The sequence below is a fragment of the Ambystoma mexicanum genome, chromosome 3q (genome assembly GCF_040938575.1).
Source record: "Ambystoma mexicanum isolate Mex_15411 chromosome 3q, UKY_AmexF1_1, whole genome shotgun sequence".
NCBI lineage: Eukaryota > Metazoa > Chordata > Amphibia > Caudata > Ambystomatidae > Ambystoma > Ambystoma mexicanum.
Genome location: NC_090926.1, coordinates 126,941,397 through 126,955,697, shown reverse-complemented (window position 1 = coordinate 126,955,697; position 14,301 = coordinate 126,941,397). Strand labels below are relative to the sequence as shown.

The window sequence follows — 14,301 nt, the reverse complement described above, 5'->3', positions numbered from 1 at the left end:
ATGAAGGAGGGGTGCGTCCGGAGCACTACCCTCATGTCGTGAAAAGTCAAGTACGGGGCCTTGCAGGAAAGGGCCTGGATCTCTCCCACCCGTCGTGCGGAGGTGATGGCCACAAGAAACGCTGTTTTCCACGACAGAAACTTCAACGGGGCCGAGTGCAGAGGCTCGAACGGAGGTCCCATGAGCTTGGTCAGCACCACGTTGAGCTCCCACGCCGGGGCCGGCGCCTTCACCGGCGGGAACGATCTGAACAGTCCCTTCATGAACTCTTTCACCAGACGATGAGACCACAGGGACGTCCGGCCCGTGGTTCTGGTGTATCGGGAGATCGCAGCAAGATGAATCTTGATGGACGCGTGTGCCAGTCCAGCTTTGGCCAGCGTCAACAGGTACGGCAGTAGCTGGGGAGCCGTAATCCGTAGAGGGTTAATCTTCTGTGCGTGGCACCAGACAGAGAACCTCTCCCATTTGTGTCCGTAGCATTTAAGAGTCGAGGACGCCCTGGCCTTTGCAAGAACCTCTCTGCAGTCGGCCGGTATGTCGTATCCTCCAAACTCTAGTGCTGCAGGAGCCAGGCCTGCAAGTTCAGCGATTTCGGGTCGTGGTGGAGGATGGCGCCTCCTTCCCTGGAGAGTAGATCCGCTTCCACCGGCAGCTTGATTGGCGGGGACGCTGACAAGTCCAGAAGGTCCGGGAACCATATCTGCCTCGGCCACGCAGGTGCGACGAGGATCATCCTGCACCGTGACCTCTTGAGCTGGTTGACGAGCCGGATTAGCAGTGGCAAAGGAGGGAACGCGTAGAGGAACAGGCCCTCCCAGGGGAACGAGAAAGCATCGCCCATGCTCCTCGCCTGGGGAAACCTGCTGGCGAACCTCCGGCACTTGGAGTTCGTCACCGTCGCGAACAGGTCGATCTGGGGTGTGCCCCACCGTCGGAAGAGGCGATCCACGAGATCCTGCCGTAGTTCCCACTCGTGGCACGAGCGCAGCTCCCTGCTGAGTGAGTCAGCGATGGTGTTTTTCATCCCTGCCAGATGAAACGGCACCAGAAACATCCTTTGGGCGACTGCACAATGCCACAGGTCCTGCGCCTCCTTGGACAGTGCTGGGGACCTGGTTCCGCCCTGTTTCCTGATGTAAAACATGGTGGTGGTGTTGTCGGTGAAGATCCTCACCACCTTGCCCTTGAGGGACGGAAGGAAGGACCGAGGGCCCAGAACACTGCACGGAGCTCCAGGACGTTGATATGGAGGGACTTCTCCGTCGGGAGCCAGAGGCCTCTCGCGTGCAGATTTTCGGTGTGCGCTCCCCACCCTTCCAGGGAGGCATCCGTGGTCACTGTCTCCTGGTGGTCTGGGGTCTGGAAGTCCATGCCTGCCGTCAGATGCACGCGGGTGCCCCACCACCGGACCGCTCGGCGGAAACTCTCGTCGAGTGTGATCCTCTCCTCGAAGCCGCCCGTCGTTTGGATCCAGCGCGCGTCCAGGAACTCCTGCAACGGGCGCATCCGGAGCCTGCACATGGGAATGAGGTAGATGCAAGAAGACATCATTCCGAGGAGGGACTTGATGGACCTCACCTTGGCCGCGTCGGAAACCAACATCCGCTGTACCTTGCCCAGGATGGACCTGGTCCTTTCCTCCGACGGGGAGGCCAGAAGGGACACTGTGTCGAGCTTCGCTCCCAGAAACAGTGCGATTTGCGCGGGTACCAGGTGGACTTGGCGTAGTTCACGGAGAATCCCAGGTCCGTGAGAAGTTGGACGGTCCTTGCCGTGTGCTCCACGGCGAGCTCCCTCGTCTTGGCTCGGATGAGCCAGTCGTCCAGGTAGGGGTAGACGTGGATCCCCTCGCGGCGCAGTTGCGCCGCCACCGGTGCAAGGCACTTGGTAAATACCCTGGGTGCCGACCGTAGTCCGAAGGGGAGGGCTTTGAACTGGTAGTGACGCCCTTGGACCACAAACCTGAGGCATTTTCGGTGCCCCTTTAGGATGGGAATGTGGAAGTAGGCATCCTCCAAATCCAACGACGACAGGAAGTCTCCTTCCTCCAGCTGCCCCAGGACGTGTTGGAGGGTGACCATCCGGAACTTCTGCGCCTTGATGAACTTGTTCAGACGTCGCAGGTCTAGGATGGGGCGCCATCCTCCCGTCGTCTTCTTCACGAGGAAGTATCTTGAGTAAACTCCGGAGCCCCGAAGCCTCTTTGGGACGAGTTCGATGACGCCCTTCCTGAGCATCGCCTTTACCTCCAGGAGAAGCTGAGGGACGTGAAGCTCTTTCCTGGCCACGGGGGGGGGACAGCGTGTGGCCCCGGGCTAAGGCGTCCAGCACCCAACGGTCGGTGGAGATGGACTCCCACACGCTGACGAAGCTCGCCAGCCGGCCTCCCACCGGGGTGCTTCGGTGGGGGCCCGACCCCACGGCCGGTTCAATCCTGTTTCGACGAGGCTTTGCCGCCTTGACCTCCTTGGCGACGACGGCGGGGTCCGCCAGACTTGCCTCGTCCTCTGTAGGCCTCCTGAGACGACGAGCGGGCCGCTTGACGGTAGGTGGAGAAACCGCCGCCGGAACCTTTGGAGGCGCCCTTGCCTCCGCTGCTCCGAAAGGGCGTCCGTCATTGCTGCAGAACCCCAAGGGCCCGGGCCGTCTCAGTGTCCGCTTTAATGGCCTGAAGGGAATCGTCCACTGTTTTCCCCAAACAGGTTGTTCCCATCGAACGGCATGTCCAGGACTCTGGTCTGAACGTCTTGACGGAAGTCCGTAGCCTTGAGCCATCCACGCCGCCTAAGGTAGACGCCGTTGCCCAACTGGCGAAACCCAGTGTCGGCGATGTCCGTCGCAATAGTGATGGCGTGGTCCGACGCCACCTCGCCTTCCTGTAGGATCTCCAGGGCATCCGCCCTCTTGTCGTCCGGTAGGAAGTCCAGCAGGGGAGCCAGTTTGTACCATAGCTCCCTGTCGTAGCGGGCCACGATAGCCAAGGCGTTGGCCGCTTTAATCGTCGTCGCTGCAGACGAGATGACCCTGCGTCCCATAGCGTCCAATTTCTTTCCCTCTCCGTCCGGTGGGGAAGTCGATGTGGAGGCCGCATCCCCCCCGCTTTCTTCCTGGCCGCCGCGGAGACGACCGAGTCCGGGGTAGGCTGCGCCCGGAGGCACAGGGGGGCCGCGTCCGGGACCCGGTACTTCTTCTCGTACCGGTCTCTTCTAGCTGGCGTCGTGGAAGGGTTCTTGAGGAGGGCGAGGCCCTCATCCCAAATGTCGTCCAGTAGAGGCACCGCGAGGACCGTCTTCCTCTTGGCCTCGCGCCGTTGATAAAGGAATCCTTCCTTTTTCTTCTCCTCAGGGCAGAGTTGGAAAAGCTCGGATGCCCTGGCGATCATGGAGTGGAACGATCCAATCTCGTCTGGCGGAGAAACCCTGGTGGGAGGTGACGACGGTAGATCCTCGTCGTATACCTCGTCATCCGTACCCGTCGCTGCCGTGTCAGTCCCCGTATCATCCCCTCGGGTGGACGGGGAGGAGGACTGGACGGGGCGCGACGGCTGAAAAGGAGGTGGAGGGTGAATCCTTCTTTTCTTGGGCGGGGGAGCACCAGAAGGTCCCGGTTCAGGATCCCCCGACGGGAGAGGTTCCTCCGTCGGCAACGGTAGTCTCGTCCTTATCTCTGAACATAAGGACTGTATAGCCAACAAAATGGCCGCCGAGTTGTCTTGCGGCACTGGCAGAGGGGAATCCGACGGGCGATCAGGAGCCCCGTCGGCACCCTCGACGATGTCGTCGTCACCTGCGTCGGGATCCATCCCGACGGGCCGGTCTTCTTCCATGCCAAGGCCATGGCTTAAGACCTCATTCAGCTCTTCCTCTGAGGTTGAGGCCGAATCTACGACGACGCCCTGCCCCCCCTTTTTCTTCCCCGCCAGGGGTTTCACGGGGGGTCCTATCGATGGGCACAAATGAGGACTCCCTCCGAGGTGGCAGGGAGACTCTGAGCCCCGAGGTCGCCACCACTGGTGTAGCCTCCATAGGCTGAGCCAGGGCCGCCGCGACAGTATCGATAGAGGGCTTGGCCGGATGGATTAAGGCCTTCACCACCTTAGGTGCGCTCACCGCCTTATCCTTGAGGGGGGGGGGGGACACTGCCTCGCTCCCCCTCCGATGGGGCCTTCGAGCTCGACCGGGGCCTCTCCAGGAGCTTCGCCGGGTGCTCGCCCTTCCTCTTACCCGACCCAGAGCGTTGGCTCGTGGCTGAGGTGCCGGGGAGGGTGCGCCCTGCCTGGCGCCCGTAGAGCCCGACCGTTCGGCGCTCCCGGTGCCAGCGGACTCGCGGTGCTTGGCCTTGTGTTGGACCCCCGTCGCCGGGGCGTCCTCAAAGGTCTTAGAAGACCGCTCGGATTTCTTACTCTTCTCGCCTGACGGGCTCTTCCCTTCCAGCCAGTTGGCGAGACGTTGGTGGCGGTCCTTCATGGTCCGCTCCGACATATTGCCGCAAAACGCACAGTCCTTCTCCACGTGCGTCTTGTCCTCATGTAAGCAGTAGAGACAAAAGGAGTGTTCGTCCTCCTTAAAGACGTTCTGCAGCTGGCATCCAGGGCAGATCCTGAACAGCTTTCCGGGCGTCGAGCTTCCCTTCTCCTGGGCCATGTCCGGGCCTGAGAAACTTCTGGAGTCCTCCAAAAGCGTAGCTCGACGAGATCTTCACCCTTGAGGGGCGCAGATGAATCCGACACGGGTCCCCGTTGATCGGAGAGTCGGTGGAGCTTGAGGCTCTTTTGACCGAAAAAACGAAGTTTTTTAAGAAAAAATGTGAAAAAATAGCACTAACGCTCGAGAGCAATAGCACGAGGATCCCAACACATGAACGTGCGGTAAAAATCTGAAGATGGCTGCCAGAGGCGGTGCTTAGGTAGAGGGCAGTCATTGGCTGTGGTCAGTATGACGCAGAGACCAGTGATTGGTTATTGCTACGAAAGACAGATCAGAAACGAAACTGATACTGGTTTTTTCTTTACCGAGGATTCCCAGCCTGACGACGGGGAATATTCATGAGCATGTGAATCCATGCCAGACCCCATGCTGGAGAATATGGGGGTACATTCTACCCCATAGATTGGCATTTGATGTTTGGAAGCAGGCTTGTGGGGACCGTCTAATGATTTTGCAGTGATCGTACTGATCTTTTCTTCATTCAGTCCTCATCCATCAACAAATGTCAAAGGTGCAACCCACCAAAGCGCAGACCCCTACTTTACCTTCAGCCCCTTGAATTTGGTTTAGTGCCATGTACTTACTTCCTATTTGGTTTTACCCACAAATGTTTAATTTTTGAAAGTTCATGTGTTTTCAATTTAGTGCAGCAGCAAACGCAGGACGACAACCCAGAGCTCCCCACTCACCCCCAACATCACCTCCCACCCCTAAAAACTCCCTTCTTTCCCAAACCCATTTGTACTTCTTAAAGGTCTATATTGTAGCTGAATTTCTTGGCAGTTAATATTCTGCACTGAAAAATGGGTGCAGTGAATAGTCTGTAATGAAGCCACTGTGTCCTCTATGTAATCAGGCATTCCTCTGTACATCCAAAGCACAAGCCTCCAATAGGCATATCCAAGCGCTTGGCAGCTGCTTCAAGCAAATCAGGGGCCACCATAATAGCATCAAATATGAAGATAATTCAGCAATGTTGTTCTACGATTTAACATTGCAAACTGCAATGATAGAATCTGCATCTGCTAGCCTGGGAGGCAAGGCACTGTTGGTATAAATGTTTTCCTTGCGTACACCTCTAGCAAATTTCCCTCCATGCCTGGTGGAGCCAATAGAGAGTCACCAGAAGAGAAGAACAGCAGCCTCATTTGGGCAAAAGCCACAGACAACTTCTGACTGACTGAGAAGACAATAGGCACAAACTCTCCTCTGGCATCAATCAAATCTTTGCATCCAGCCATTTGCAGACACTGTTTATCCATTTCCAAGGCTACCAAATTGGGCACCCTTTCTACATAGCATGCAGAAGATGGATGCATCTTTCTTAGATACAGATTCTGGCCATCTATCTGTACCCTTTTCCAGCCTGCCCCGACCCATCTACGCCTTGCCGCCTGCCTGGCCTCGCCTTATAACCACGCTGCCCACAGATTCTCGCTATCTAGCTGGGCCTTTACCAAGCCTGCCCCGACCAACTTCTGAACGAACACACCACTTGTAAGCATGTACTCAGTCAACCCCCTCACCCTACTCCCCGGCCTCCCACTATGCTCTGGCGCAACACCACCCTCAGCTACAGTACCACCACAAATCTGACTTATGCCCCAACCAAAGCATCACATGAAATATCTGCCGCCCCCCCCAGCTGCTCTACCCAGTACCACTACCATCATCTACAGCCCAGTACAGAGCCCATCGCTCCGCTGCACCTCAAGGCCAGATCCATGGTGGCTCATGCACCAGACGTCCTAGACCTCCTTGTCAATGAGAACCTCGTCATCCTAGCCATCATAGAAACCTGGCTCACCCCCTTCACTGGCCCCCTCCCTTGCCGTCCCTCCAGACAATGCCATACTCCACTGCGACAGATTCCCCTTGACAAGGCGGCGGGGTTGTATTCATCCACAGGAACATCTCTTTGCACTCCTTCACCACCACCCAACTCCCCCACTGTGAATCCATCAACACCAAACTTACCTGCTCGCCAAGTTCCACCATCACCCTCCACCTCATCTACCGTCCACCTGGACCTAGCACGACATTTGAAAACAACCTCTGCCAACCTAAAACCATCGACCCAAGTGGCCATCCTTGGTGACTTCAATCTAGGATACAATGATACCTCGGACACAGATACATCAGCCCTTGCCAAATCGACCACTACCCTGGGTTGCACCCAACATCCTCAATCCCACTCATATACGTGTCCGCACACTAGATTGGCTTTTGGATCATAACTGTGATATCACCGTCACCGCTAACCTACCGTGCCCATGATATGACAATTTAATTTCATTCTCGATTTCCATTCCAGACAACAACAAAAACAAAAAAAAACTAAAAAGAGATCAAGCCAGCACCCCCTTTACATCCCACCCTTGCCTGGAGCTCACAACACACCAGCTCACGCCTTCCCCCACCTCTACGACACTTTGGCCCTCGCAGAACACTACAAATCGCTTTTACAAAATGCTATGAACTCTCTAGCCCCTGTCAAAAAACAGAAAGCAAGAAACACTATTCTTCGCAACTCCTGGTTCTCCATCGACCTTTGTGCAATTCGCAGCAAAAAAAAAACAAACAAACAAAACTGTTGAAGCTGCCTGGCAGAAAGACCCAACTGCCGCTAACAAAGGCCTCTTCTCCAACATTTCCCACCAGTATAAGCACACCATCTATGCCGCCAAATCGTCTTCCTATAGTAAAAGAATCGCGAATGCCTCCTCCAGACCCAGAGAACTAGTTACCATCCTCTGAGAATTAGAAACCCCTGCCACTCCCCTCCTCTATGGGGAAAGACAACCTCTGGTGCAATAAAATCCAAGAGGCGCTCACCGGTAAAATCACCCAACTACAAGCAAAAATCTGAAGAAACTCGCCAGCATCACAGAACTTCAACCCCCCAACCCTAACTTCAAACCTAGATCCGACCATTTGAGTTTGCCTATCTCGACATCTGACCTAGCAGCTATAATCAAAGGGCTTAAACCCTCCAGCTGCAAAGGTGACACCTGACCAGCCCCCATAGTTAAGGACTGCGCGGAACTCCTGCTCCCCCTAATTACTGCCATTTTCAACTCCTCCTTTGCCTCCTGATCAGTCCCTGCTGCCCTCCAACAGTTGTGGGTTTTTTACTCACCCCCTTCCCTGCTCAAGAACCCATGCTCGACCCTGTCATCCCAGTCATCTACCAGCCCATCACCACAGTCCACTGTCTCCTTAAAATAGTCGACAAAGCCGCCTACCTTCAAATTCAGGACTTCCTCGAATCAAACCAAACCCTAAAATCCGGATTCCGCCCTAAACACAGAACTGAAACAGCGCTGCTTGATCTGAAAAACCAACTCGAAGTCATGGATACTGGCAACCTCACGCTCTCCTTTTGCTCCTCAACCTCTTGGCTGCCTTTGACCTAGTCAACCATCCGACCCTCTGCCTCCACCTCACCTCCTCTGCCCACTTCTCTAAAGTGGCCCAATGGATCTCATCCTTCCTAGCCAACAGGCCCTCCAAAGTGTTTGCTGGGGATGCTGCCGCCTCCCCCACACCTATGTGTCCCACAAGGTTCCTGTGTCTTCCCAACACTCTACAATGTCTATACAAAACCGCCATTTGACCACCTCGACTCCATGGGTATCACCTACACCAATGATACCCAAATCCTTATTTGCCTCTACAGGATCCACATTCAGGACACTGCCGAAGTGAACAGCATTTATGAAACCATCAAAATCTGGAGAGACTCTCATAACCATTGCCTGAATGGCAAAAAGACCCAACTTCGTCTCATTGGTTCCCCGAGCGCCAAACACCATGCTGCCTTCAGCCACTTTAACATTGATGGCCACACCATCACTGTTGCCTCCGCCGTAAAAACAGTGTTTATCTCAATGTTTGCCTCACCACATCATGTCAATCGGATCGCCTCGAGCTCAGCCTACACCACGAAGCTCATAACTGCCTGCAAACCTTACCTCTCCACAGAGAATCGCCTCGCAATCGCACAAGCACTCGTCTTGTCCAAGTTACGACTACTTCAACACACTTTTCTGAGGCACTTCTGAGGAAAAACCTGTCCAAACTCAAGTCCTGCAAAACAATCTTCTCTGCGACGCCCTAAACATGAGCAGCCACAATCACATCTCAGAGGCTAGATGATCTGCCCACTGGCTCCCCGTATGCGAACAAATCATATTCAAAACCCTTACCATAACCCGCAGATGCTTGTCCAATGATGCCCCCCATACCTCGCCCAGATGATCAAGAGGCACATGCCCAGCAGACCACTCCGATCCACCCACACCCACTGCCTCAGTACATCGAGATTCAAGCGCAAGAGATCAGGTGGCTCCACCTTCCCTGTCCACTCTGCCACACTTGGAACAATCTTCCGTCCCTCACTTCAGGAGGAGCCCTCCTTCCCTCTCTTCTGCAAAAGACTGAAAACCCACCTATTCAACTAACTGTCCTCCCTGGGCTATCGGCAAACTTTTGCCTGCTAAAGGCACCACTCTGTTGCTGTAACACCCACACTGACCGCCCGCTAGCTTCAGTGCCTAGATGCCCTTGGGCTTTGCACGCTATTACAAAAAGGTAAAAATAACAAAAATAAAATCGAGGCTAACACTGCTGCCAGAATTCCAATTTTCACCAGCAGAAGGACGAGTCTCCAGCTCGAGGAACTCCATAATCCCAATTACCCTTTTTTTTTAAGAGATGGCAGGTCCTCATTTCATCCTAATCCAATATAGTATGTGGAGCCACCCCAGGCCTTTATACATACAGCAGGATACTGAGATTTGTCTGAGTTTGGGCGGAGCACCCAGTTGGACCGGCGGCTGTGAGGCCCATTGAGGAGGAGAAAGCACCAGTGGAGGCAGAATATCGGGCCTAAGTGCAGGAGGGCAGCAGCGGGTCAAGGAAGTGCCACTAACACCTCGTAGGATTTCCTTAAATTGCTGTGGTTGGTTTAGGAGCAGGGCATGAAAGTGGAATCTCCTCCTGAACTCTCTGGGGGAACAAAGCCCTTGTAGCTTGTAGAGTTCCTGAAGGGAGAGTTTTTGGATGTAAAAGTCCAAAGGAGGAACCACCTACCCCCCCCCACCCACCCACCCACAAACATGTTTGGATCCAGTGGCATGTACATGATGGCATGGAAGATGGGTGGGAATTCCATATCCCGATGCAGAGGTGCTGACCAATCTACCCTCTGTGTCAATTGTGCTCTGAGGGGAATGTGAAGTTTACGCTGCTATAGCACAATGAAGCTTCTTCACCTGAACAAAATGTCATCTCGTGTACCTCTGGAGACAGGGAGGGGAAAACCGCCAGTTGGGCAAGATTTCCCCCCCCCCCTAGCCTATCTGTCTTCTAGCCCACCCCAGTAAAGTAGAGGGAGCAGATGAGCATCCCTATACTGACTGGCATCCATTTTGCCATGCATTTCTAAGCTTGTGTGGCTTACTGTGGTAAGCGCTCATCATCAGGGGGAGCTGTTGCACCTCCACCTTCCTCGATAAGCAGAGAGCATCTGAGGCAAACACCTGTTGAGTTCCTTGGTGTGCCGTGCGATTTAAAGCATTGTAGGATAGAACCTTTATGTAAAGACCTTCTCAAGCAGTTAGATGAAAGAGGGAGGTGTATCACTTGTCAGTAAAGATATGTCAGGAAATCTCGCAATTCATGTGTTGGAAGGAGAATCAGGGTGTCTGGGAGAATCAGGCAGTCCAAGATTGGAGTTAGACCATAGATCTGTAGTTGGTGGGTGATTTATCTAAGCGCATATTATTTTCTCCTTAACCATTTTTTCCCCCCTTCAGGAAAGCAGTGCAACCCCAAGGCAAGATGGAGACTCAGATAGCACTGATTGGCCTTAGGTGGCTGGGAGGAAGTTTGGAACCCTTGCAGGGATTATAAACTGCCTTTCATTCTAGAGATCACCAGAGCAGGTCACAGCAAAGCAGAGCTCCAGGAAGTTAACTAAGAAAAGTTCATTTAAAGACTTTCCAGTACTGTTATGGTGTATTGTACTTGAAGAAACCAGAGTAGGCGTATCTCCAGGAACTCTGTGTGAAGGAGAGAGCAGGAAGAGACAAGCCAACAACCGCTGCAGCAACCAGAAGCAAATTGAAAGAACCTTTGTGAAAAAAAGTCAAAACCAGTAATGGAAGTATATTTAATCCGTTAAACGTCATTGCAAAAAGACACCTTACCGAGAGTTTTAAAAGGTGGGCCGTAGAACTTATGTTGCTTCAACTGCGCCCTGATAGTTATGTTGTCAGTACTTCAAGTGTGAACCAGAGTCCTACGAACATAGCATGTTGCGCGCGCGTGTAATATTACTAATTGGGGGCGTACAAATACCGCAGTCAGTAAAATGTACTAACCCAGGCTCTATGTTGCGTCATTCAAATTAACGGTTCCTGGCGCATGTGAATCGGGTGTCGCGTTTCCCATTCTGAAGCCGTCGGAAGGGAGATCGTCGGAATCGGGGGCAGTAGAGAAAATGACCCTGAAAACGTGTATGTGCGTCGCACACGAGAGTCGGAGTCATTTCATTCAGAGATAAAAGACGTGTGTTACTGCGTGGTCTTCGTTAAGCAGTGAGGGGAGTTTCTGTGACTATGCCTTACCACTCGAACTGTCCATTAGAGGCGCAGGACTTTAATTAGGAGCACTGGAAATATTTTTGGATACTAAATTATTTCAAATTAATGAAATACCTCTTCTGGGGTTTTGATTGGGAAAATAAAACGAAAAAAGATTCTAATTTTAAGTTGTTAGAAAGGTTCCAAGGAATTAAAAGCCAAGAAGAAAAAAGAAATGGAATTAACCTTTTGAAGATTACATCAATTTAGTGAAAAATCACATAAATCTTTCAGCGTGAAAGCAAAGGCTACTGGTAATGGGAGGAATTGGAGAAAATATTTAGCCACATAGAAGGGAGTAGAAAGAAATGTAATGTAATTTTATGTTTACTTTTAGATCAACCACATTGCCCATCTGGAGTGATTTCAGGAGACCAGGGCCCAGTGCTGAGACCGGTCTTTTATTGTTTTATCCACCCCCGCTTTGCCCTTGGGTTTGCAGGCCAGGCAAATGTATTTAGGAAATTGTTTAGTACTCAGGCTTAGAGGGTCTGGTGGGCTACCATCACTCCTGCTGGAATCAAGAGATGGGACCTGACAAGCTAGGGAGAAAGAGTACCTTAGAGGAACTAAGTACAAACCGCCTTGAGGCATAGGAAGGGATCCGAACACCCACACCCAACCGGGTAACATGCTGGGAACGGATCACTACGAAGAGGTGCCTGCAAAAAGGAAGCTTGCTTGCTGGTCATCGATGACATACCATAAATACTGGACAGGGGGGGGGGGCGAAGGTGGTACATCTTTCCACTTCCAAAGCCATACCAACGGACTGAAAACCATCAAATATAAAAAAAGAGCGCCCAAGTGTGGTCAACGCAAAGGCACTATAGACAAAGCACGCAGGTCTGTGAGAGGAAAAAGGCCTGCATCATGGCACACTGCCTGAACATTTTTCTTAGGGCATAAGCTATGGAGGTCCCCAATAAGAGATAATATGGCCTCTTACTGAGTGCAGCTACCAAGCAGAAATTCATACCCGTTGTTGCAGAGAAAAAAGCTGGCATTTGTGGTGGGGAACATGCACAAGGGAGGTCCTGAGCGAGAGGTGTGTACATGCAGGCATCACCTTTTTTAATAAATAAAGAAATGCTACTGAAAGAGCTGCCAGCCAACCGTACTGAGGGTGGTATGACTTGTACCTTCGCTACATTTGGGATGGCACTGTTGAGGACGAAATCCACTGTCACTTCGGGGACTGGTCCTTTGCCCTTTCGTCTGCAAATGCAGAGGACAACTCCAAAGGGACTGCATGAGAATCCTGCATAATAGGTGCAAGATCACACTGGATTGAGATTGCTCATACATATAAAACAGGCTCTGTCCAGGTCAAAAACTCAGATGAAATGCATGCCCCAGATCAACACTGAAGCCAGTGACCTATGGCAAGCAACCATGGCCTGCAGAAGAAGTGCCTCCAACAAGTTAAGAAGGGAGCAGGATGTAAAAGTCAGAGCTTAGACAGAAGCCTACTTTATGAAGTCTTGCTGCCCCAGATTTGACAACAGCACAGCCTCACCTTACAACTCTCGAGCAACTCTCCACTAACCCCTAGTGCTGTTAAGCAGGCTCAAAGCACCCTTCAGCCCTTTCGTACCTTCAGTCTCCTCTGGAAAGTTGACTTCCGGATCCTCTTTTGGTAGCTCCTCTGGTCTCGCTTTCTGCGAACGAAACAGAACCATCTCTTCCAGATTACGTAGAACAGTGACACCTCCTTTCTGTCGTGCTGATGGTCTGATAATTTCAAGTTGCCTGGGGAATGGAAACAAAGTGGTTAATGCTACTAGAGTCAAATCCTCTTTGCTAATCAACAGCATGGGTACTTCTCGCACTGTTTTTTGTCTTTAAAAAAAATAAAAACAATTTAATTTGGGTATCATCAAAACTATACAGCACAGAGTTCCTGTCGCAGCAAGGACAACGTCAATGTGGCAAAGGCAAATGGAAAAGGAGAGCAAGGGACAGAAGTGCAAAAGCATGCTGGAGACCGGTGTCGAAGAACAGTTTGCCAATGTTAGGGGGGGGGTCAGGAAAAGGTCCCCATGAGCAAGGGGCTCGCCATATTGATGGGAACTGAGCATAATGTTGCAACTTCATATGTATCCAGTGTAGTTAATTATGGATGAGATATGTTACTGTAGTCTTACTTTTTGTTTCGAACCAATACATATTAGCTTGCACGCGCGCAAAAAGATATGTTAAAACCACCAAATGAAACAATTCACAGACGGGTGCTCTGAAGTACGTGGCAACAGAGACGGGGAAGGTTTCTAATGCGCATGCAAGGATGAGGGCTGGTCACAGAGAACCCACTGTGAAGAAAATCTAAGTTATTAAACATGCATGCACACTGATCCAAATACATAAGGAATTTGGGAATATACTTTGTGGGATTTATACAAATGGATTAAAACAGCAGTCATGGCTGTTTGCAAAGTGAACTTTGACTTTTGAGAAACTGATTCTGCAGGATTTCAGAGGCCAGAGGATGGGTAAAAAAGTAATTCTACCTTTGCTATTAGCTCAGCTAAATGAGCCGGCCATGGGGTTAATGGTCTAATAAGTATCACAGACAGCGATACTTATTAGACCATTAACCCCAGATAGATGTACATAGATTACATAGATGTAATCTCCTGAATGTATGGGAGCTTGACAGAGGAGTTACGCTATTTTCTTTGGCCAGCAGTAAATCATGGGGTGAGTCAATGCCCAAGGCGAAGGTAATTGAAACCCAGGAATTTCAATTGAATTTTCAGATGTGCTGTGTGCGATGAAACGGCAGTTTAGATTAGAACGTTCCAATGGAGCCAGTGACCTGGGAAATGAGATAGTTATCGCTAATTCAAAGAGAACCTGTTTACCCAGCCTTCTTCATATTGCTTGAAATATTTATGCGAACCATATGCATTTAAAAGTTAAGGTTGAAAGAGCTTAGGCCAGTT

General features: G+C 51.7%; 1 protein-coding gene across 1 annotated transcript in view; it reads right to left on the bottom strand.

Moving 5' to 3' along the window:
* LOC138582209 (pleckstrin homology domain-containing family A member 3-like) overlaps positions 1–14,301 on the bottom strand; it is a 274,067-nt gene that overhangs the window by 30,005 nt on the left and 229,761 nt on the right. The window contains exon 7 of the mRNA XM_069653285.1: positions 12,954–13,108. Coding sequence (XP_069509386.1) covers positions 12,954–13,108 — 155 coding nt within the window. The remainder of the gene's footprint in view (positions 1–12,953; positions 13,109–14,301) is intronic.